Source organism: Salvelinus alpinus, chromosome 27 (assembly GCF_045679555.1).
Source record: "Salvelinus alpinus chromosome 27, SLU_Salpinus.1, whole genome shotgun sequence".
Lineage (NCBI taxonomy): Eukaryota > Metazoa > Chordata > Actinopteri > Salmoniformes > Salmonidae > Salvelinus > Salvelinus alpinus.
The window spans coordinates 34,937,992-34,960,855 of record NC_092112.1 but is presented as its reverse complement, the minus strand read 5'-3'; the positions used below and the strand labels follow the sequence as shown (position 1 = coordinate 34,960,855).

The following is a 22,864-nucleotide window of genomic DNA, read 5'->3' as shown; positions in this document are numbered from 1 at the left end:
TATGCTTGGGGTCATTGTCCATTTGGAAGACCCATTTGCGACCAAGCTTTAACTTCCTGACTGAAATCTTGAGATGTTGCTTCAATATATCCACATAATTTTCATCCTTAAGATGAAACCTATTTTGTGAAGTGCACAAGTCCCTCCTGCAGCAAAAAGCACCCCCACAACATGATGGTGGATGCTGTTCTTCGGCTTGCAAGCATCCCCCTTTTTCCTCCAAACATAACGATGGTCATTATGGCCAAACAGTTCTATTTTTGTTTCATCAGACCAGAAGACATTTGTCCAAAAAGTACGATCTTTGTCCCCATGTGCAGTTGCAAACCGTAGTCTGGCTTTTTTATGGCGGTTTTGGAGCAGTGGCTTCTTCCTTGCTGAGCGGCCTTTCAGGTCATGTCGATATAGGACTCGTTTTACTGTGGATATAGATACTTTTGTACCTGTTTCCTCCACCATCTTCACAAGGTCTTCCTTTGCTGTTGTTCTGGGATTGATTTGCACTTTTCGCACCAAAGTACGTTCATCTCTAGGAGACAGAACGCGTCTCCTTCCTGAGCGGTATGACGATTGCGTGGTCTCATGGTGTTTTTACTTGCGTGCTATTGTTCGTACAGATGAACGTGGTACCTTCAGGCGTTTGGAAGTTGCTCCCAAGGATGAACCAGACTTGTGGAGGTCTTGGCTGATTTATTTTGTTTTTCCCATGATGTCAAGCAAAGAGGCACTGAGTTTGAAGGTAGGCCTTGAAATACATCCACAGGTACACCTCCAATTGACTCAAATTATGTCAATTAGCCTATCAGAAGCTTCTAAATCCATGACATCATTTTCTGTAATTTTCCAAGCTGTTTAAAGGCACGGTCAACTTAGTGTATGTTAACTTCTGACCCACTGGAATTGTGATACAGTGATTTAGTAGATGAAATCATGTTTGTAAACAATTGTTGGGAAAATTACTTGTGTCATGCACAAAGTAGATGTCCTAACCGACTTGCCAAAACTGTAGTTTGTTAACAAGAAACTTGTGGAGTGGTTGAAAAATGAGTTTTAATGACTCCAACCTAAGTGTATGTAAACTTCCGACTTCAACTGTATATACTGTACTCTATACCATCTACTGCATCTTGCCTATGCCGCACGGCCATCGCTCATCCATATATGTATATGTTCATGTTCTTATTCATTCCTTTACACTTGTGTGTATAAGGTAGTTGTTGTGAAATTGTTAGATTACTTGTTAGATATTACTGCAAGCTAGAAGCACAAGAATTTCGCTACACTCGCATTAACATCTGCTAACCATGTGTATGTGACCAATAAAGTTTGATTTGATTTGGAACGGATGTGGGTGGAGCTATGTCTACATAAGGATGCAAAAAAAATATGTTTATCACAAAGCTCTGACCAAGACCTTGAGGCTGATACATAAAGCTTTTTAAAGAGCAGTGATACTATCAAGAGCAGTGTGCGGGCTTCTTTTTTTAATGTTATTCAACTGTTACCATGCACCTGCAAAAAAGATAGCTCAGATGTGCGAGTGCCTTTTGAATTTTGAACCACTTGAATGTAGACATGAATACAATACTTTTAAAATTAAATACAGTCCTTTTTGTATTAAAATTCGCAAATGAGGTAATACACATGGCCAAAAGTATGTGGACACCCCTTCAAATTAGTGGATTCGGCTATTTCAGCCACACCCGTTGCTGACAGGTGAATACAATCGAGCACACAGCCATGCAATCTCTATAGACAAACATTGGCAGTAGAATGGCTTTACTGAAGAGCTCAGTGACTTTCAACCTGGCACCGTCATAGGACGGCACCTTTCCATCTAGTCAGTTTTACTTGAGTAAAGTAAAGATACCTTAATAGAAAATCACTCAAGTAAAAGTGAGTCACCCAGTAAAATACTACTTGAGTAAAAGTATAAAGTATTTGGTTTTAAACATTAAGTATCAAAAGTCAAAGTACAAATATAAATAATTTTAAATTCCTTATATTAATCAAACCAGACAGCACAATTGTATTTTTCTTTTTTTGTTTACGGATAGCTCGGGGCACAGTTCAACACTGAGACATCATTTACAAATGAAGAATTTGTGTTTAGTGAGTCCGCCAGATAAGAGGCAGTAGGAATGACCAGGAATGTTCTCATAAGTGTGTGAATTGAATAATTTTCCTGTCTTGCTAAGCATTCAAAATGTAACAAGTACTGTTGGGTGTCATGGAAAATGTATGGAGTAAAAAGTACATAATTTTTTGGGGGGGATGAAGTGAAGTAAAAGTTGTCAAAAATATAAATAGCAGTGACGCCCGGGTTCGATCCCAGGCTGTGTCGCAGCCGACCGCAACCGGGAGACCCATGACCGGGAGGCCAGGCTACATAAACACACACAGGTCCCTTTGTGTAATTCTGATTCCTGTCTGCTAGATTTGGTCCTATCTGGTCCTAATTCTTCTCTCCTGCAGCGTCTTTCACGGAGGAGCAGCACCTGTGGTTCCTGGAGTTCTATAAGAAGCTGTGTGTACTGGGCCTGCAGCATGAAAACGGCCACTCAGACAACCAGGTCTACCCGCTGGAGTTGGAGAGCAAGTACGCCCTGGTGCGACGCAATTGCGCCTACAACTTCCCCGTGAGTGACTGCTGACCAACACACGCACACATATACGCATGCAAACACAAGTTTCCTACCAACCCTCCCTCCCACTCTTGAACAGTCTCTGAAGTCTAGCAGCGTGTTTGAAGGAATCAAGTCTGTAACTGTACCATCTGTCTTTCTGCCTCTGTTTGAAAATGCGCCTGGTCAACTCTTGGTGATTGTTGCCATATGGGTGGCTTAGTGTTTTATAAAAATGTCTTAAGTGTTGCGGCTACATGTTGCAAACACCTTACAAGTTTGAAAAGCTTTATAAAGCTTGAACTTTGAGTCTATAGAGGGGAATAGTGTGCCTTATAGTCAGTTATTTAAATCACCTACAATAGTGTATGTGTAAGGGCTGTTGTCCTCCTCTTCCTCAGATGAGGAGAGGAGAGAAGGATCAGTGGACCAATACGCAGCATTAGGGAAATATGCCATCTCTTTATTTGACACGACGGCACACGAAAACAAAACACTTACAAAATTACAAAACAAGAAAACGACGTAGACGAAAACCTGAACATGAACTTACATAACTAAAACGTAAAACTCACGGACAGGAACAGACTACATCAAAACGAACGAACAACCAAACAGTCCCGTATGGTACATACATCGACGACACAGGAGACAATCACCCACAAACAAACAGTGAGAACACCCTACCTAAATATGACTCTTAATTAGAGGAAAACGCAAAACACCTGCCTCTAATTAAGAGCCATACCAGGCAACCAAAACCAACATAGAAACAGAAAACATAGACTGCCCACCCAAAACTCACGCCCTGACCATATACACATACAAAAACAACATAAAACAGGTCAGGAACGTTACAGTATGAACTGAAATAGTCTTGGCAATAGCGTGTGTGTGTGCACACACACACGCTATTGTGGATGTTGTAGAGAGTGTATAGTAGGATCGAAACCAGTATCGCAATACTTGTTTGTGTCGTGGCAAGGAAACAAAACATGAAGCAGAATTAACTTCTTTAGGAAAACAGCCCTAATGTTGGAAACAAACATCAGTACTTTGTTGAAGCACCTTTGGCAGCGATTACAGCCTTGATTCTTCTTGGGTATGACGCTACAAGCTTGGCACACCTGTATTTGGAGAGTTTCTCCCATTCTTCTCTGCATATTCTCTCAAACTCTGTAAGGTTGGATGGGAAGGGTCGCTGCGGAGCTTTTTTTCAGGTCTCTACAGAGATGTTCAATCATGTTCAAGTCTGGGCTTTGGATGAGCCACTGAAGGACATTCAGAAACTTGTCCCAAAGCCACTCCTGCATTGTCTTGGCTGTGTGCTTAGGATCGTTGGCCTGTTGGAAGGTGAACCTTCACCCCAGTCTGAGGTGCTGAACCTGTTCCAGAGTGCTTTCATCAAGGATCTCTCTGTACTTTGCTCCGGTTATCTTTCCCTTGATCCTGACTAGTCTCCCAGTCCCTGCCTCTGAAAAACATCCCCACAGCATGATGCTGCCACCACCATGCTTCACTGTAGAGATGGTGCCAGGTTTCCTCCAGACGTGATGCTTGGCAATCTTGTTTGTTATGGTCTGAGAGTCTTTAGGTGCCTTTTGGCAAACTTCAAGCTGCAGGGACTGGGAGACATGTGCCTTTTACTAAGGAGAGGCTTCCGTTTGGCCACTCTACCATAAAGGCCTGATTGGTGGAATGCTGCAGAGATTGTTGTCTTTCTGGAAGTTTCTCCCACCTCCACAGGGGAACTCTGTAGCTCTGTCAGAGTGACCATCGGGTTCTTGGTCACCTCCCTGACCAAGGCCCTTCTCCCGATTGCTCAGTTTGGCTGGGCGGGCAGCTCTAGGAAGAGTCTTGGTGGTTCCAAACTTCTTCCATTGTAAAAATGATGGAGACCACTTTGTTCTTGGGGACCTTCAATGGTTCAGAAATATTTTGGTACCCTTCCCCAGAGCTGTGTCGACACAATCCTGTCTCGGAGCTCTACAGACAATTCCTTCGACCTCATGGTTTGGTTTTTGCTCTGACATGCACTGCCAACTATGCGACCTTATAAAGAAAAAGTGTATGCCTTTCCAAATCATGTCCAATCAATTGAATTTACCACAGGTGGACTCCAATCAAGTTGTAGAAACATCTGAAAGATGTTCAATGGAAACATGATGCAGCTGAGCTCAATTGAGTCTCATAGCAATCATTTCTAAAAACATGTTTTCGCTTTGTCATTATGGGCTGTGTAGATTAATGAGGATTTAAATGTGTATTGTTTTTACTTGGCTCATCGCGCTCTAGCGACTCATTGTGGTGGGCCGGGCGCTTGCAGGCTGAGTTCGGTCGTCAGTGGAACGGTGTTTCCTCCGACACATTGGTGCAGCTTACTTCCGGGTTTAGCGAGCGGATGTTAAGAAGCGCGGTTTGGCGGGTTATGTTTTGGAGGACGCATAACTCGACCTTCGCCTCTCCCGAGTCTGTTGGGGAGTTGCAGCGATGAGACAAGATCGTAATCACGAAACTGTGGAGAAAAAGGGGGTAAAAATGTGTAAGTACCTTCCTGTTTCCTTCCGTTTGGTGGCCGATGAACTCGACCCAGCTGTCTGCAGAGTTAAACCTCGCCAACTGTCTCAAAAGAGAAGGCAAGCATCAGGGAAACTGTCAAAGTTAATTGCATTTTAGTGTCTGGTCACCATTTTAGTATTGAATTGTTTTAATTCAAAAGAGTGTTGTTCACACACTACAAGACTTACTGCTCCTAGTACTTGTAGATAAGAACTTTATATTCAAAATGGAAACTCCAGCACAATGGCATTATTGTGTATGTTCTACAGAGTTTCTACTGAATCTTGGTAAATTAAAGGATGCTTGCATTATGTGGTTATACTAGCCTTGCGTGGTAGAAGATTCCATTTTGATTATGGCAAAAAATATGTATCAGATTTCCACAAGTGCATAGGGATTCATTTTAAACAAGTTATCACTCCCTGTGACATCACTTTTTCTTCAGGCCATGGTGTTATTCGCTGACCCCAACCACTTCCTGACGGAGCTTTACCCCACCTTCTCCAGTCTGTGTCATGACCCCGAGATCACGGTGCGACGCACAATGGCCGAGGGCTTCCACGAGGTAAGGTGGCTGCTGTTTGGACACTGGCTTATTCTGTTTTGTCAATAAAACACATAAAGGATAGACTGCCAATGTGATTTGTGTCATTAATTAATTTTGTCAAAAAAATAACTATTTAAGTGACAGGGTTGACCATTTAATCTTAAATCAGCCATAACTCCCCTTGTGAAAGGGGGAATGGAAGTGTGTTGTGTGCTACAGAGAGGGGCTATTGAATGTACAAAGTACCCCCCCCGGGATTTTTTCAGAATTTGTTGCGTTACAAAGTGGGATTGAAATAGATTTAATTGTGATTTTTTTTTGTCATTGATCTACACAAAATACTTCATAATGTGAAAGTAAAATACAATTAAAAAATAATCTAATTAATAACAATTTAATAACAAAAATATATATGTCACTTAAGTATCCAACCCTTTTCTTTAGGCTTAACAAATCACACAGTAAGTTACATGGACTCACTGTGTGAAATAATAGGGATTGACATTTCTGAATGACTAACCCTTCCTCTGCCCCCCCCCCCCCCCCCATACTTACATCAGTAAGGTCCCTCAGTCAAGTATTGAATTTCAAGCACCGTTTCAACTACAAAGACCAGGTAGCTTATCGAAACCCTAATTAAGAAAGGCAGTGATTAGTAGATGGGTAACAATAACAAATCAGACATTGAATATCTCTTTAAGCATGGTTAAGTTAAGACACAAAGATACAGTTGACCTTCTGAACTGAGCTGCAGGACAGGAAGGAAACTGCTCAGGGTCCCACAGTTGACAGTGCATGTCAGAGCAAAAACCAAGCCATGAGGTCGAAGGAATTGTCCATTGAGCTCCAAGACAGGATTGTGTCGAGGCACAGATCTGGGGAAGGGTACCAAAAAATGTCTGCACCATTGAAGGTCCCCAAGAACACAGCTGGCCGCCGGGCCAAACTGAGCAATCGTGGGGAGAAGGGCCTTGGTCAGGGAGGTGACCAAGAACCCGACAGAGCTCTAGAGTTCTTCTGTGAAGATGGGAGAACCTTCAAGAAAAACAACCGTCTCTGCAACACTCCACCAATCTGGCTACTCTACGGCCACACCTCAGTAAAAGGCAAATGTCAGTGCACTTGGAGTTTGACAAAAGTCACCTAAAGGACTCTGACCTTAAGAAACCATATTCTCTGGTCTGATGAAACCCGGATTGAACACTTTGACTGAATGCCATGCGTCACGTCTGGAGGAAACCTGGCACTATCTCTACGGTGAAGCAGTGGTGGCAGCATCATGCTGTGGGGATGTTTTTTAGAGGTAGAGACTGGGAGACTAGTCAGGATCAAGGGAAAGATCAAAGTACAGAGGGAGCCTTGATGAAAACATGCTCCAGAGTGCTCAGGACCTCAGACTGTGACAAAGGTTCCCCTTTCCAACAGGACAACAACCCTAAGACAATGCAGGAGTGGCTTCGGGACAGGTTTCTGAATGTCCTTGAGTGGCCCAGCCAGAGCCCGGACTTGAGCCCGATCGAACATCTCTGAAGAGACCTGAAAATAGCTGTGAAGTGACGCTCCCATCCAACTTGACAGAGCTTGAGAGTATCTGCAGAGAAGAATAGGAGACACTCCTAATATACAGGTGTGCCAAGCTTGTAGCGTTATACCCAAGAAGAATCACGGCTGTAAATCGCAACAAATTACTGAGTAAAGGGTCTGAATACTTATGTAAATGTAGTATTTCAGTTTAATTAAATTAGCAAACCTGTTTTTGCTTTGTCATTATTGGGTATTGTGTAGATTTAAATCAATTTCAGAAATAAGGCTGTAATGTAACAAAATGTGTAAAATCTCAACGGTCTGAATGCACCGGAATTACCTAAATGACAGTGAAAAGAATACAAATATACGGGATAAAATATTCCAAAACATGCAACGAAGCACTAAAGTAATACTGAAAAAAAAAACACAACACTGCTCAGACCCAGATGGAGACAAGGGAGGCGAATAGTACGAGTCTCACAATTTATTTCAGTAAAACGGGCAGGCAATCGGAAGTCAAGGCAGGCAAAGAGTCATTATCCAAATCAGAGTCAGGCAGGTATAGGACGGCAGGCAGGGTCAGGACAGGCAGAAAGGTCAGAACCGGGAAGACTAGAAAAAGCTACATCTAGAGCACAGGAAACACGGGAGCACGCTGGTAGGACTTGACGGGACAAGACAAACTGGCAACAGACAAACAGGAGACAAAGGGCTGTGAGACAGGGGTTTAATTCTAGATACATGGAAAGGAGGGTGCAGGGCAACAGAAGGTCAACAGTAGAGGGGCTAAGGACCTTAGAGATGGGGAAAGGGCCGATAGAACGGGGGTAAAGTTTGTGGGACTCCACACGGAGGTGGAGGGAACACTCTAAAGGTCCCAGGGTCCCAGGGAACACTCTAAAGGCGAGAGACCAGTAGCAGAACAGGAAAGGGTGTTGCGGGCATATTCCATCCACATAAGTTGCTGGCTCCAGGTGGTGGGATTGGTGGAGATGAGGCAACGAAGAGTTGTCTTCAGGTCCTGATTGGCTAGCTCCGACAACGTTTTTGGTGGCCCACCATGGTTCCTGTCGTCTCCACGTTCGTTACCGCCTGCACTGTGTGTGCGCAGAACAAGACTCCGCAGCAAGCTCCGGCTGTCCTCCTTCAACCACTCCCTGTTCCTCACAGGAACCTGGTCCCATATATCCTTGGACTTCGTCACGGGTCTCCCTCCATCAGAGGGCAACACCACCATCCTTACGATGGTGGATAGGTTTTCCAAAGCCGCCCATTTTATCCCCCTTCCTAAGTTGCCCTCAGCTAAGTAGACGGTCCAGTTCATGGTGCAGCACGTCTTCCGGATCCATTGACTTCCGGTCGTAATGGTTTCCAATCGCTGTCCTCAGTTCTCATCCCGGTTCTGGAAGGCGTTATGCATCCTCATTGGGTCGTCGGCCAGCCTGTCCTCTGGCTTTCATCCCCAGTCTAACGGCCAGTTCGTATTATCACAGCTCAGGCTAAGACCCAGATGCAGACACAGGAGGCGGATAGTACGAGTCGAGTCTGAGTGTATTTCAGTACAAGGGGCAGGCAATCGGTAGGTCAAGACAGGCAAAGAGTTGTTATCCAAATCAGAGTCAGGCAGGTCCAGGACGGCAGGCAGGATCAGGACAGGCAGAAAGGTCAGAACTGGGAAGACTAGAAAAAGCAAAAACTAGAGCACAGGAAACAAGGGAACACGCTGGTAGGACTGGCAACAGGACAAACTGGCAACAGACAAACAGAAAAGGCAGGTATAAATACACATGAGGTAATGGGAGACACCTGGTGGGGGTTGGAGACAATCACAAGACAGGTGAAACAGATCAGGGTGTGACAACATCAAAGCAATACACATTTTGGCATGAAGTTAAAGCCTTACAGTACCAGTCAAAAGTTTGGACACACCTACTCATTCCAGGGTTTTTCTTTATTTTTACTATTTTCTACATTGTAGAATAATAGTGAAGACATCAAAACTATGACATAACGCATATAGAATCATGTAGTAACCAAAAAAGTGTTAAACAAATCAAAATACATTTTATATGTAAGATTCTTCTTCCACCCTTTCCCTTGATGACAGCTTTGCGTACTCTTGGCATTCTCTCAACCAGCTTCATCAGGTAGTCACCTGGAATGCATTTCAATTAACAGGTGTTCCTTGTTAAAAGTTTTCTACAATTTAGGTGTGTCCAAACCTTTGACTGGTACTCTATGTTTGGGGTAAATCCAACATAACATATCACTGAGTTAACTGCCTCCTTATTCTCAAGCATGGTGGTGGCTGCATCATGGTATGGATATGCTTGACATTGGATATAAAGAAACAGGATGGAGCTAAGCACAGGCAAAATCAAAGACGAAAACCAGCTTCAGTCTGCTTTATACCAGACACTGGGAGAGGAATTCACCTTTCAGCAGGACAATAACCTACAAAACAAGGCCAAATCTACGCTGGAGTTGCTTACCAAGAAGACAGAGACAGAGTGGCTAAGTTACAGTTTTGACTTAAATCTGATTGAAAATCTATGGCATGACTTGAAAATTGCTGTCTATCGATGATCCCCAACAACTTGACAAAGCTTGGAGAATTCTCAAAAGACGAATAGGTAAATGTTGCACAATCCATGTGTGCAAAGCTCTTACTTAATAAGACTCACAGCTGTAATCGCTGCAAAAGGTGTTTCTAACATGTATTGACTCAGCGTGGTGAATACTTATCTAATCAAGATACTGTATATCAGTGTTTTCTTTAATATTAGTCTGTAGAAAATATATATATTTTCTTCCACTTTGACATTACAAAATATTTTCTGGAGATTGCTGAAAAAAAATGTTTTAATCAATTTTAATACCACTTTGTAACATCATAAAATGTGAATAAATCCAAGGGGATGAATACTTATAATACCCACTGTAAGCTTAAAAAATTATAATAATTTGTTATCTACCCTATATATCTATGGGTAACAGGGTTGACGTGTTACACTCAACATTCTCAGTTTTCCAACACAAAATACCTGAAAATGGCAAAAAATAGTAGGACCAGCTCACCTGCTTGTAAACCATGATTTGACTATAATATGGTCAATGCAGTGAAAATGTTTTTTTTAAAAGCCTTTGTGTCTTAGCCAATCCATGGCAAGGACAAAAAGACCCACCAATGCCTTGCGGCTGAAGAAACATACCCAATTTGACAACATGTTTCTTGAGTTATATTAGCTACAAATGTTGTGTATGTCCCAGATCCTCATCCAAAAGCAATTTCTGTGTGCTACATTTCAGAACAATTCAAAATGTGATAGATCACACTGACACAACCCGATGGAGTTTGACAGCCTGAATTCCAATTCGAAGTAGTCTGAATCGATTAGTCTAATTCCTTGAAATAGAAATGGATTTGACCTCAAAATCTGGTTGTGTATGCCAACACATAACGTCACATTTTCTCTTCTCCCCCTCTTGATCGCTCAGATTGTCAAGCTGTTGGGCCCCAATGTCCACTTCATTCACAAGGAGCTGGTTGTGTTACTGCAGGACGACTCACTTGAGGTGAGACACGCAGAAGACTCACTTTGTTAAAAGTATGTTTGAAATATGTAGTAAACTAGAAAAGTGCTTGCTAGCTTGTCTTAAAGTATTTATGATTGTGAAATAAGTTATGGTATTGGTAGTGACTTCAGTAGTAATGGTAGTGAATGGTTATAGTGGAAAAAGTACTTACATGGACAGATTGATTGATAGAAGGATGGCTAGGATAGCAAGGACATGTGAAATTTGATTTTGTGTCTAGATTGAACGGTTCAAGAGATACTGTTATTGTTGGTGGGTTATTATATGCTAATTTATGATCAAACAAATAATCTGAACAGAGCTACGTAATTTACACTAGAGTGGTTTTTATATATATATATTTTTTTTTAAATATTTTATTATTATTTTGTATAAAAAATGTTTACCCCTTTTTCTCCCCAATTCTGTGGTATCTAATTGGTAGTTTACAGTCTTGTCCCATTGCTGCAACTCCCGTACGGAGAGGCGAAGGTTGAGAGCCATGCGTCCCCCAAAACACAACCCAGCCAAGCCGCGCTGCTTCTTGACACAATGCTGCTTAACCCGGAAGCCATGTCGGAGGAAACATAGTACACCTGGCGACCGTGTCAGCGTGCATTGTGCCAGGCCCGCCACAGGAGTCGCTAGTGCGCGATGGAACAAGAACATCCCTGCCGGCCAAACCCTCCCCTAACCCGGACGACGCTGGGCCAATTGTGCGCCGCCCCATAGGTCTCCCGGTCGCGGCCGGCTGCGACAGAGCCTGGACTCGAACCAGGATCTGTAGTGGCACAGCTAGCACTGCGATGCTGTGCCTTAGACCACTGCGCCGTACTGCACTAGCATCGAATAGTCCCCGCGATATGCAACTTTTCAGGGAAGTCAGGAACAAATATACACAGGCAGTTAGGAAAGCAAAGGCTAGCTTTTTCAAACAGAAATTTGCATCCTGTAGCTCTAACTCCAAAAAGTTTTGAGACACTGTAAAGTCCATGGAGAATAAGAGCACCTCCTCCCAGCTGCCCACTGCACTGAGGCTAGGAAACACTGTCACCACCGATAAATCCACAATAATCGAGAATTTCAATAAGCATTCCTCTAAGGCTGGCCATGCTTTCCACCTGGCTACCCCAACCCCGGCCAACAGCTCTGCACCCCCAGCAGCAACTTGCCCAAGCCCCCTCCCCCCACCCCCCACTTCTCCTTCACCCAAATCCAGACAGCTGATGTTCTGATAGAGCTGCAATATCTGGATCCCTACAAATCAGCTGGGCTAGACAATCTGGACCCTCTCTTCCTAAAAGTATCCTCCGCCATTGTTGCAACCCCTATTACTAGTCTGCTCAACCTCTCTTTCGTATCGTTTGAGATTACTAAAGATTGGAAAGCGGACGTGTTCATCCCCCTCTTCAAAGGGGGAGACACTCTAGACCCAAACTGTTACAGACCTATATCCATCCTGCCCTGCCTTTTTAAAGTCTTTGAAAGCCAAGTGAACAAACAGATCACCGACCATTTCGAATCCCACTGTACCTTCTCGCTATGCAATCCGGATTCCGAGCTGGTCACGGGTGCACATCAGCCACGCTCAAGGTCCTAAACGATATCATAACCTCCATCGATAAAGACAGCACTGTGTAGCCGTCTTCATCGACCTGGCCGAGGCTTTCGACTCTGTCAATCACTGTATTCTTAACGGCAGACTCAACAAACTTGGTTTCTCTAATGACTGCCTCGCCTGGTTCACTAACTACTTCTCAGATAGAGTTCAATGTGTCAAATCGGAGGGCCTGTTGTCCGGACTACTAGCAGTCTCTATGGGGGTGCCACAGGGTTCAATTCTCGGGCCGACTCTTTTCTCTGAATATATCAATGATGTCGCTCTTGCTGCGGGTGATTCTTTGATCCATCTCTACGCAGACGACACCATTCTGTATACATCTGGCCCTTCTTTGGAAACTGTGTTAACAAACCTCCAAACGAGCTTCAATGCCATACAACACTCCTTCCGTGGCCTCCAACTGCTCTTAAATGCTAGTAAAACGAAATGCATGCTCTTCAACCGATCTCTGCCCGCACCCGCCCGCATGACTAGCATCGCTACTCTGGACGGTTCTGACTTACATTTACATTACATTTAAGTCATTTAGCAGACGCTCTTATCCAGAGCGACTTACAAATTGGTGCATTCACCTTATGATATCCAGTGGAACAACCACTTTACAATAGTGCATCTAACTCTTTTAAGGGGGGGGGGGTTAGAAGGATTACTTTATCCTATCCTAGGTATTCCTTAAAGAGGTGGGGTTTCAGGTGTCTCCGGAAGGTGGTGATTGACTCCGCTGACCTGGCGTCGTGAGGGAGTTTGTTCCACCATTGGGGTGCCAGAGCAGCGAACAGTTTTGACTGGGCTGAGCGGGAACTGTACTTCCTCAGAGGTAGGGAGGCGAGCAGGCCAGAGGTGGATGAACGCAGTGCCCTTGTTTGGGTGTAGGGCCTGATCAGAGCCTGAAGGTACGGAGGTGCCGTTCCCCTCACAGCTCCGTAGGCAAGCACCATGGTCTTGTAGCGGATGCGAGCTTCAACTGGAAGCCAGTGGAGAGAGCGGAGGAGCGGGGTGACGTGAGAGAACTTGGGAAAGTTGAACACCAGACGGGCTGCGGCGTTCTGGATGAGTTGTAGGGGTTTAATGGCACAGGCAGGGAGCCCAGCCAACAGCGAGTTGCAGTAATCCAGACGGGAGATGACAAGTGCCTGGATTAGGACCTGCGCCGCTTCCTGCGTGAGGCAGGGTCGTACTCTGCGAATGTTGTAGAGCATGAACCTACAGGAACGGGTCACCGCCTTGATGTTAGTTGAGAACGACAGGGTGTTGTCCAGGATCACGCCAAGGTTCTTAGCACTCTGGGAGGAGGACACAATGGAGTTGTCAACCGTGATGGCGAGATCATGGAACGGGCAGTCCTTCCCCGGGAGGAAGAGCAGCTCCGTCTTGCCGAGGTTCAGCTTGAGGTGGTGATCCGTCATCCACACTGATATGTCTGCCAGACATGCAGAGATGCGATTCACCACCTGGTTATCAGAGGGGGGAAAGGAGAAGATTAATTGTGTGTCGTCTGCATAGCAATGATAGGAGAGACCATGTGAGGATATGACAGAGCCAAGTGACTTGGTGTATAGCGAGAATAGGAGAGGGCCTAGAACAGAGCCCTGGGGGACACCAGTGGTGAGAGCACGTGGTGCGGAGACAGATTCTCGCCACGCCACCTGGTAGGAGCGACCTGTCAGGTAGGACGCAATCCAAGCGTGGGCCGCGCCGGAGATGCCCAGCTCGGAGAGGGTGGAGAGGAGGATCTGATGGTTCACAGTATCAAAGGCAGCCGATAGGTCTAGAAGGATGAGAGCAGAGGAGAGAGAGTTAGCTTTAGCAGTGCGGAGCGCCTCCGTGACACAGAGAAGAGCAGTCTCAGTTGAATGACTAGACTTAGAATATGTGGACAACTATAAATACCTAGGTGTCTGGCTAGACTGTAAACTCTCCTTACAGACTCACATTAAGCATCTCCAATCCAAAATTAAATCTAGAAATGGCTTCCTATTTCACAACAAAGCCTCCTTCACTCATGCTGCCAAACATACCCTCGTAAAACTGACTATCCTACCGATCCTTGACTTCGGCGATGTCATTTACAAAATATCCTCCAACACTATACTCAGCAAATTGGATGCAATCTATCACAGTGCCATCCGTTTTGTCACCAAAGCCCCATATACTACCCACCACTGCGACCTGTATGCTCTCTTTGCCTGGTCCTTGCTTCATATTCATCGCCAAACCCACTGGCTCCAGGTCATCTATAAGTCTTTGCTAGGTAAAGCTCCGCCTTATCTCAGCTCACTGGTCACCATAGCAACACCCACCCGTAGCACGCGCTCCAGCAGGTATATTTTACTGGTCATCTCCAAAGCCAACACCTCCTTTGGCTGCCTTTCCTTCCAGTTATCTGCCAATGACTGGAACAAATTGCAAAAATCACTGAAGTTGGAGACTTATATCTCCCTCACTAACTTTAAGCATCAGCTGTCAGAGCAGCTTACCGATCGCTGCAGCTGTACACAGCCCATCTGTAAATAGCCCATCCATCAAACCAACTACCTACCTCATTCCATATATTGAGAACTTGTTCTCAACTGTCCTATCTGGTTAAATAAAGCTCTGGAGGCTACACTAGAGTGGATTTGAAGTTGGTTCCGTGTTTGTAGCTCAAAGTGTCTAGAAAGTAATTGGAACCCAAGTTAATTTATGCAAATGTATGCAAACCTAAATATCACTTTAAGTTAATAGTTATGAATCTTTAAAGTGTTTATATCATCCTGAAGTTAGTTTGGTGTTTCTATCTTAAATGGTTAGAAAGCAGTATTTTGAACATCTACCTCTCATGGTCGGCATTGACTCCGATGTTAATTATGCATATTTAAAACCAATATCAAATCAAATTTTATTGGTCACATACATATAGTTAGCAGATCTTATTGCGGGTGTAGCAAAATGCTTGTGTTCCTAGCTCCAACAGTGCAGTAGTATCTAACAATTCACAACAATACACACAAATCTAAACGTAAAATAATGGAATTAAGAAATATGTAAATATTAAGATGAGCAATGTCGGAGTGGCATTGACTAAAATACAGTAGAATAGAATACAGAATATAAATATGAAATTAGTAAAGCAGTATGTAAACATTATTAAAGTGACTAGTGTTTCATAATTAAACTGACCAGTGATCCCATGTCTATGTACAGTTGAAGTCGGAAGTTTACATACACCTTAGCCAAATACATTTAAACTCAGTTTTCCACAATTCCTGACATTTAAATTTTATCCCCTTTTCTCCCCAATTTTCGTGGTATCCAATCGCTAGTAATTACTATCTTGTCTCATCGCTACAACTCCCGTACGGGCTCGGGAGAGACGAAGGTCGAAAGTCATGCGTCCTCCGAAGCACAACCCAACCAAGCCGCACTGCTTCTTAACACAGCGCGCCTCCAACCCGGAAGCCAGCCGCACCAATGTGTCGGAGGAAACACCGTGCACCCGCCCCCCTCGGTTAGCGCGCACTGCGCCCGGCCCGCCACAGGAGTCGCTGGAGCGCGATGAGACAAGGATATCCCTACCGGCCAAACCCTCCCTAACCCGGACGACGCTAAGCCAATTGTGCGTCGCCCCACGGACCTCCCGGTCGCGACCGGCTGCGACAGAGCCTGGGCGCGAACCCAGACTCTGGTGGCGCAGCATAGCACTGCGCCACCCGGGAGGCCTACAATTCCTGACATTTAATCCTAGTAAAAATGCCCTGTCTTAGGTCAGTTAAGATCACCACTTTATTTTAAGAATGTGAAATGTCAGAATAATAGTAGAGAGAATGATTTATTTCAGCTTTTATTTCTTTCATCACATTCCCAGTGGGTCAGAAGTTCACATACACTCAATTAGTATTTGGTAGCATTGCCTTTCAATTGTTTAACTTTGGTCAAATGTTTCGGGTAGCCTTCCACAAGCTTCTCACAATAAATTGAGTGAATTTTGGCCCATTCCTCCTGACAGAGCTGGTGTAACTGAGTCAGGTTTTTAGGCCTCCTTACTCACACATGCTTTTTCAGTTCTGCCCACAAATGTTCTATAGGATTGAGGTCAGGGCTTTGTGATGGCCACTCCAATACCTTGACTTTGTTGTCCTTAAGCCATTTTGCCACGACTTTGAAAGTATGCTTGCGTTCATTGTCCATTTGGAAGACCCATTTGCTGCCAAACTTTAACTCCCTGACTGATGTCTTCAGATGTTGCTTCAATATATCCACATAATTGTCCTTCCTCATGATGCTGACTATTTTGTGAAGTGCACCAGTCCCTCCTGCAGCAAAGCACCCACACAACATGATGCTGCCACCCCTATGCTTCACGGTTGGGATGGTGTTCTTCAGCTTGCAAGCGTACCCCTTTTTCCTCCAGATATAACGATGGTCATTATGGCCAAACAGTTCTATTTTTGTTTCTTCAGACCAGATTACATTTTTCCAAAAAGTACGATCTTTGTCCCCATGTGCAGTTGCAAACCGTAGTCTGGCTTTTTTATGTCAGTTTTGGAGCAGTGGCTTCTTCCTTGCTGAGCAGCCTTTCAGGTTACGTCGATGTAGGACTCGTTTTACAGTGGATAAAGATACTTTTGTACCTGTTTCCTCCAGCATATTCACAAGGTCCTTTGCCGTTGTTCTGGGATTGATTCGCACTTTTCGCACCAAAGGTCGTTCATCTCTAGGAGACAGAACGCGTCTCCTTCCTGAGCGGTATGATGTCTGCGTGGTGTTTATACTTGCGTACTATTTTTGTACAGATGAACGTGGTACTTTCAGCCGTTTGGAAATTTTGCCCAAGGATTAACCAGAGTTGTGGAGGTCTAAAAAAAATCTGAGGTCTTGGCTGATTTCTTTTGATTTTCCCATGATGTTAAGCAAAGAGGCACTGAGTTTGAAGGTAGGCCTTGAAATACATCCACAGGTACACCTCCAATTGACTCTAATGATGTCAATTAGCCTATTAGAAGCTTCTAAAGCCATGACATCATTTTCTGGAATTTTCCAAGCTGTTTAAAGGCACAGTCAACTTAGTGTATGTAAACTTCTGACACACTGGAATTGTGATACAGTGAATTATAAGTGAAATGATCTGTCTGTAAACAATTGTTGGAAAAACCGACTTGCCAAAACTGTCGTTTGTTAACAAGAATTTGTGGAGTGGTTGAAAAATGAGTTGTAATGACTCCAACCTAAGTGTATGTAAACTTCCGACTTCAACTGTATATAGGGCAGCAGCCTTTAAGGTGCAGGGTTGAATAACCGGGTGGTAGCCGGCTAATGATGTCTGTTTAACAGTCTGATGGCCTTGAGATAGAAGCTGTTTTTCAGTCTCTCGGCTTTGATGCACCTGTACTGATCACGCCTTCAGGATGGCAGCGGGGTGAACAGGCCGTGGCTCGGGTGATTGACATCCTTGATGATCTTTTTGGGCTTTCTGTGACATTGGGGGCTGTAGGTGTCCTGGAGGGCAGGCAGTGTGCCCACTGTGATGCGTTGGGCAGACCGCACCACCCTCTAGAGAGCCCTGCGGTTGCGGGCACTGTATGTGTGGGTGGACCATTTCAGATTGTCAGTGATGTGTATGCCGAGGAGCTTTTCATCTTCTCCACTGCGATCCTGTCGATGGATAGGAGTGTGCTCCCTCTGCTGTTTCCTGAAGTCCATGATCAGTTCCTTCGTTTTGTTGACGTTGGGTGAGAGGTTATTTTCCTGGCACCACTCCGCCAGGGCCCTCACCTCCTCCCTATAGGCTGTCTCGTTATTGTTGGTAATCAGGCCAACTACTTTTGTGATGTCTGCAAACTTGATGATTAAGTTGGAGGCGTGCTTGGCCACACAGTCATGGGTGAGCAGGGAGTACAGGAGAGGGCTGAGCACGCACCCTTGTGGGGCCCCTGTGTTGAGGATCAGCAATGTGGAGGTGTTGTTTCCTACCTTCACCACCTGGGGGCGGCCCGTCAGGAAGTCCAGGACCCAGTTGCACAGGGCAGGGTTCAGACCCAAGGCCCCAAGCTTAATGATGAGCTTGGAGAGTACTATGGTGTTGAATGCTGAGCTATAGTCAATGAACAGCATTCTTACATAGGTATTCCTCTTGTCCAGATGGGATAGGGCAGTGTGCAGTGCGATGGCGATTGCATCGTCTGTGGATCTATTGGGGCGGTATGCAAATTGAAGTGGGTCTAGGGTGTCAAGTAAGGTAGAGGTGATATGATCCTTAACTAGCCTCTCAAAGCGCTTCATGATGACAGAAGTGAGTGCTACGAGGCGATAGTCATTTAGTTCAGTTACCTTTGCTTTCTTGGGTACATGAACAATGGTGGACATCTTGATGCAAGTGGGGACAGCAGACTGGGATAGGGAGAGATTGAATATGTCCGTAAACACTCCAGCCAACTGGTCTGCGCATGCTCTGAGGACGCGGCTGGGGATGCCGTCAGGGCTGGCAGCCTTGCGAGGGTTAACACGCTTAAATGTTTTAGTCAAGTCGGCCACGGAGAACGAGACCCTACAGTCCTTGGGAGCGGGCCGCATCGGTGGCACTGTGTTATCCTCAAAGCAGGCGAAGAAGGTGTTTAGCTTTTCCGTGGAGCAAGACTTTAGTGTCCGTGACGTGGCTGGTTTTCCCTTTGTAATCCGTGATTGTCTGTAGCCCCTGCCACATACGTCTTGTGTCTGAGCCGTTGAATTGCGACTCCACTGTCTCTGTTTGACGTTTTGCCTGTTTGATTGCCTTACGGAGGGAATAACTACACTGTTTGTATTCAACCATATTCCCAGTCACCTTGCCATGGTTAAATACGGTGGTTCGCTCTTTCAGTTTTGCACAAATGATGCCATCTATCCACGGTTTCTGGTTTGGGTAGGGTTTAATAGTCACAGTGGTAACAACACCCCCTATACATTTCCTGATGAACTCAGTCACCCTGCCCGTGTATACGTCAATGTTATTCTTAGAGGCTACCCGGAACATATCCCAGTCCGCGTGATGAAAACATTCTTGAAGCATGGATTCCGATTGGTCAGACAAGTGTTGAAAAGACCTTAGCACGGGTACTTCCTGTTTGAGTTTCTGCCTATAGGAAGGGAGGAGAAAAATGTAGTCTTGATCTGATTTGCCGAAGGGAGGGTAGGGGAGGGCCTTGTAGGCATCCCGGAAGGGGGAGTAACAGTGGTCGAGCGTTTTTGCAGCGCGAGTACTACAGTCAATGTGTTGATAGAACTTTGGTAGCGTTTGCTTCGTTTAAACCCCCAGCTACAATAAATGCTGCCTCAGGGTATATGGTTTCCAGTTTGCACAAAGTCCAGTGTAGTTCAGTCATGGAATTGGCTTGAGGGGGAATATACATGGCTGTGACTATAACCAAAGAGATTTCTCTTGGAAGGTAATACGGTCGGCATTTGATTATGACAACTATGAAGACCATGATGTTAACGATGATGATGCTGACGACGATGACGTTGTTTATGAAGATGACAATCATGATAGTGATGATGATGTTTTTATTCTGTGCAGGTATTAGATGCATTGCTAAGCCATCTTCAGGAGACTCTGGAGTTGGCCACATCGAGAGGAGAAGGGCCAGGACCCGAGAGCAAGGTACGTACCCCCGTCTATGGTCTACTGCTCTGGGCCTGAATCCACAAAATATCTCAGAGTAGGAATGCTGATCTTGGATCTGTCCATATAATCTTATCATGATTTAAACGGATCCTAGATCAGCACTCCTACTCTGAGCGGCTTTGTGGATACTTACCCAGGTCTAGTAGTCTTTGTGAATGAGCTAACCCCCTCTGCTGGTTGATTCTGTGTGGTGCAGCTATCATATATAAAGATATATACATGCACACGATTGAATCCTCCCAGTCTTATTCAACGTGTGTGTGAGTACCTATGTTTCAGACTTTTTGTACCCTGAACCTACTAGTTGTGCGTACACTACTGTTTATCTCATAAAATCAGTTTTTGCACTACTTTTTAAAAATGTTATAACCTATGTCCCTCTCATACTCTCTTCATCACTCTAATGTTTCGCTCTGTTGTTTCGTTCATTTTATCTTTCCTCTCTTTGCCATCTTCTCACTCTGGCGATGTTTCTGTATCTCAATCTTTTTTTTGTTATTCTTATCTCTGTGCTCCCTCTCTCTCCCCCTGCCCCCTCTCTACTCATTATTCCCTTGCCCCCTCTCTACCCACCCTCTGTCTCTGTCTGTACCTCTCTCACCATAATATTTTTTAACTCTTATCTACACACTTCCATCTCTTTCTCTCCCTCCTTCTCCCTTTGTCTACCCCACCTCCTCGCTGCCTTTTTTCTCTCCTTCCTCTCTCAACCTCACCCCTCTTTCTTATACTCTTTGTGCCTCCCCCTTCCTCCATGCCCTTCTACATTTCTCTCTCCCACCTGTCTCCCCTCCCAATGGTGGGTCCACCAGCTGATTGTCCCCGAGCTGGTCCCGGCGCTGGCGGCGGCCGAGCAGAAGGCTGCCTTGTCGCTCCGCTGGCGGGTGCATGAGAGACTGCTGCAACGCTATGCCTGCCTGCCCCGTGTTGTTTCCGCCGACCAGATCTACTTCCGCTTCCTGCAGAGGATGTTCGCCATCGTCACCACCAACGTGAGACTAGCATACATAGGGAGAATCTAATGGGACAAACTCACTTTGAATGACGTAATTGATTATAGTTAGGGTTTGGTTTAAGCTCAGGGTTAGGGTTAGAGTTATGGCTGGCATGCCAGTCACATATTTTATAGATATTGTAGCTACACACATACGTTGATGAACTAGCCTGAGACCTGAGTAACCTTGCCTAAGACTTGTGTTAGCTCCCTGAGCCAATGCCTAATCTTCAGCTCAATGACCTTACACATTCTTGCATTGTACAGTGTACGACCCGGGTACTTTCTATTCTGACATCAATTCCCAATGAAAAACACAATGTTACATTGTTAAACGATGTGTTCATCTCTGATTAGATGAGTTGATGTAGGATAGAACTTTATTCAACTATCCCACAAGGGATAGAAACTATAAAATGGAAATCCTACATTGTGTTAACAGCAGGCTGAGGATATATCTCAAGTGGCACCCTATTCCCTTCATAGTGCACTGCACTATCAAAGGAATTGGCTACCGTTTGGGACAAACACTCTGTCTCTGCTCACTAAGTGTGTCTATTCCGTGTTGTTGCCAGAATGTTCTCCCAGTCCAGAGAGAGGCGGCCAGGACGCTGTGTATGTTCCTACGCTACAACCGCAAGCAGGAGCAGCGGCAAGAGATCATCGGCAAAGTGCTGCAAGGTCTGTGTCTGTCTGTCTGTCAATACGTCTGTCTGTCTAGTGTCTCTGTCTGTCTATACATCTATCTATTTTGTTTGCCAACAAGGTTGACAAAAATAAACAATACAATGCAGACATCTATATGGAAAAAGTGTTGTCACAGATGCCAGTACAACCTGTGCCATGATAGATTTGCTAAGCAAATGGCTCCCAATTCCCCAACGGTTTTACCTAGAATAAAAGAGAAGACTCTTAATGTTTCGCGCAAACGTGGCAGTTTGTGTGACTTTTGTAATGTAATGTATATCCTGCCTTCTCTCCCTTCCCTCCCCCTCATTTCCAGAGCTTGCTCAGGGCAGAAGTTACTGGAACAGGCTTCGCTACCTGGACCTGTGTGAGATTGCCATGGAGCTCTTCTCAAAGGCCTACTTCTGCAAACACTTCCTCATCCAGGCTCTGGAGCTGGTCAATGACCCTGTAGCCAACGTCAGGTACTGGATTCAGTAATTAATAAGTTACTTAAAGGGACAAACAGGGATTCAAACGACACACGTCTGTCCCGCCACTTTTTTTGGTGAACATCTGAGGGATGGGCATGGAGAAATGTAACACTCTCAAATTCATATACGGAGTTATGGATTCATGGACGTCATCCAATTAACCATGTTTTGAGGCTATACCGGATTTGTTTAGAATTAAATTGTTCACAAATAATGGAGTGAAACAAGCTTATATTTTGGGTTCCGTTGGGGTACGACAGTTGAACTAAGCCCATGAGTCATTTATAAGTTACTGTATATTCTTCAGGAGTAAATGGCTATATATAATTAATTTAAAAGTCAAAACCAATCCTCCTTTAATTCCTTAATTTGATTTTTCGAGTGCTTTTCTAGATGCTTTGCTTCATATGGGGACACCTCACCTCATCCATCATCAATGGCATCCATTTCTTGGCAGCCATTTCTTGTACAAGCTCACCACACATCCGCTTGTACGTTTGCTCTCGTGGTGGGACATCTAACGTAGCGTGCTGTTGTAGACAATGGATGAAAGATGATCTTAATACTATGAAGCTTTAGAGAAATTCATCCTCTGAGTATGCCATGTATATTGACCA

General features: G+C 44.7%; 1 protein-coding gene across 2 annotated transcripts in view; it reads left to right on the top strand.

Annotated features, from left to right (window-relative positions):
• The window catches only part of ppp4r4 (protein phosphatase 4, regulatory subunit 4), a 120,184-nt gene that overhangs the window by 79,523 nt on the left and 17,797 nt on the right, over nucleotides 1–22,864 (top strand). For both annotated transcript variants that reach the window (XM_071370429.1, XM_071370428.1), the window contains exons 11-17: nucleotides 2,476–2,639; nucleotides 5,629–5,748; nucleotides 10,756–10,833; nucleotides 19,986–20,069; nucleotides 20,906–21,085; nucleotides 21,663–21,768; nucleotides 22,091–22,238. In XM_071370429.1, the coding sequence (XP_071226530.1) occupies nucleotides 2,476–2,639; nucleotides 5,629–5,748; nucleotides 10,756–10,833; nucleotides 19,986–20,069; nucleotides 20,906–21,085; nucleotides 21,663–21,768; nucleotides 22,091–22,238 (880 nt within the window). The remainder of the gene's footprint in view (nucleotides 1–2,475; nucleotides 2,640–5,628; nucleotides 5,749–10,755; nucleotides 10,834–19,985; nucleotides 20,070–20,905; nucleotides 21,086–21,662; nucleotides 21,769–22,090; nucleotides 22,239–22,864) is intronic.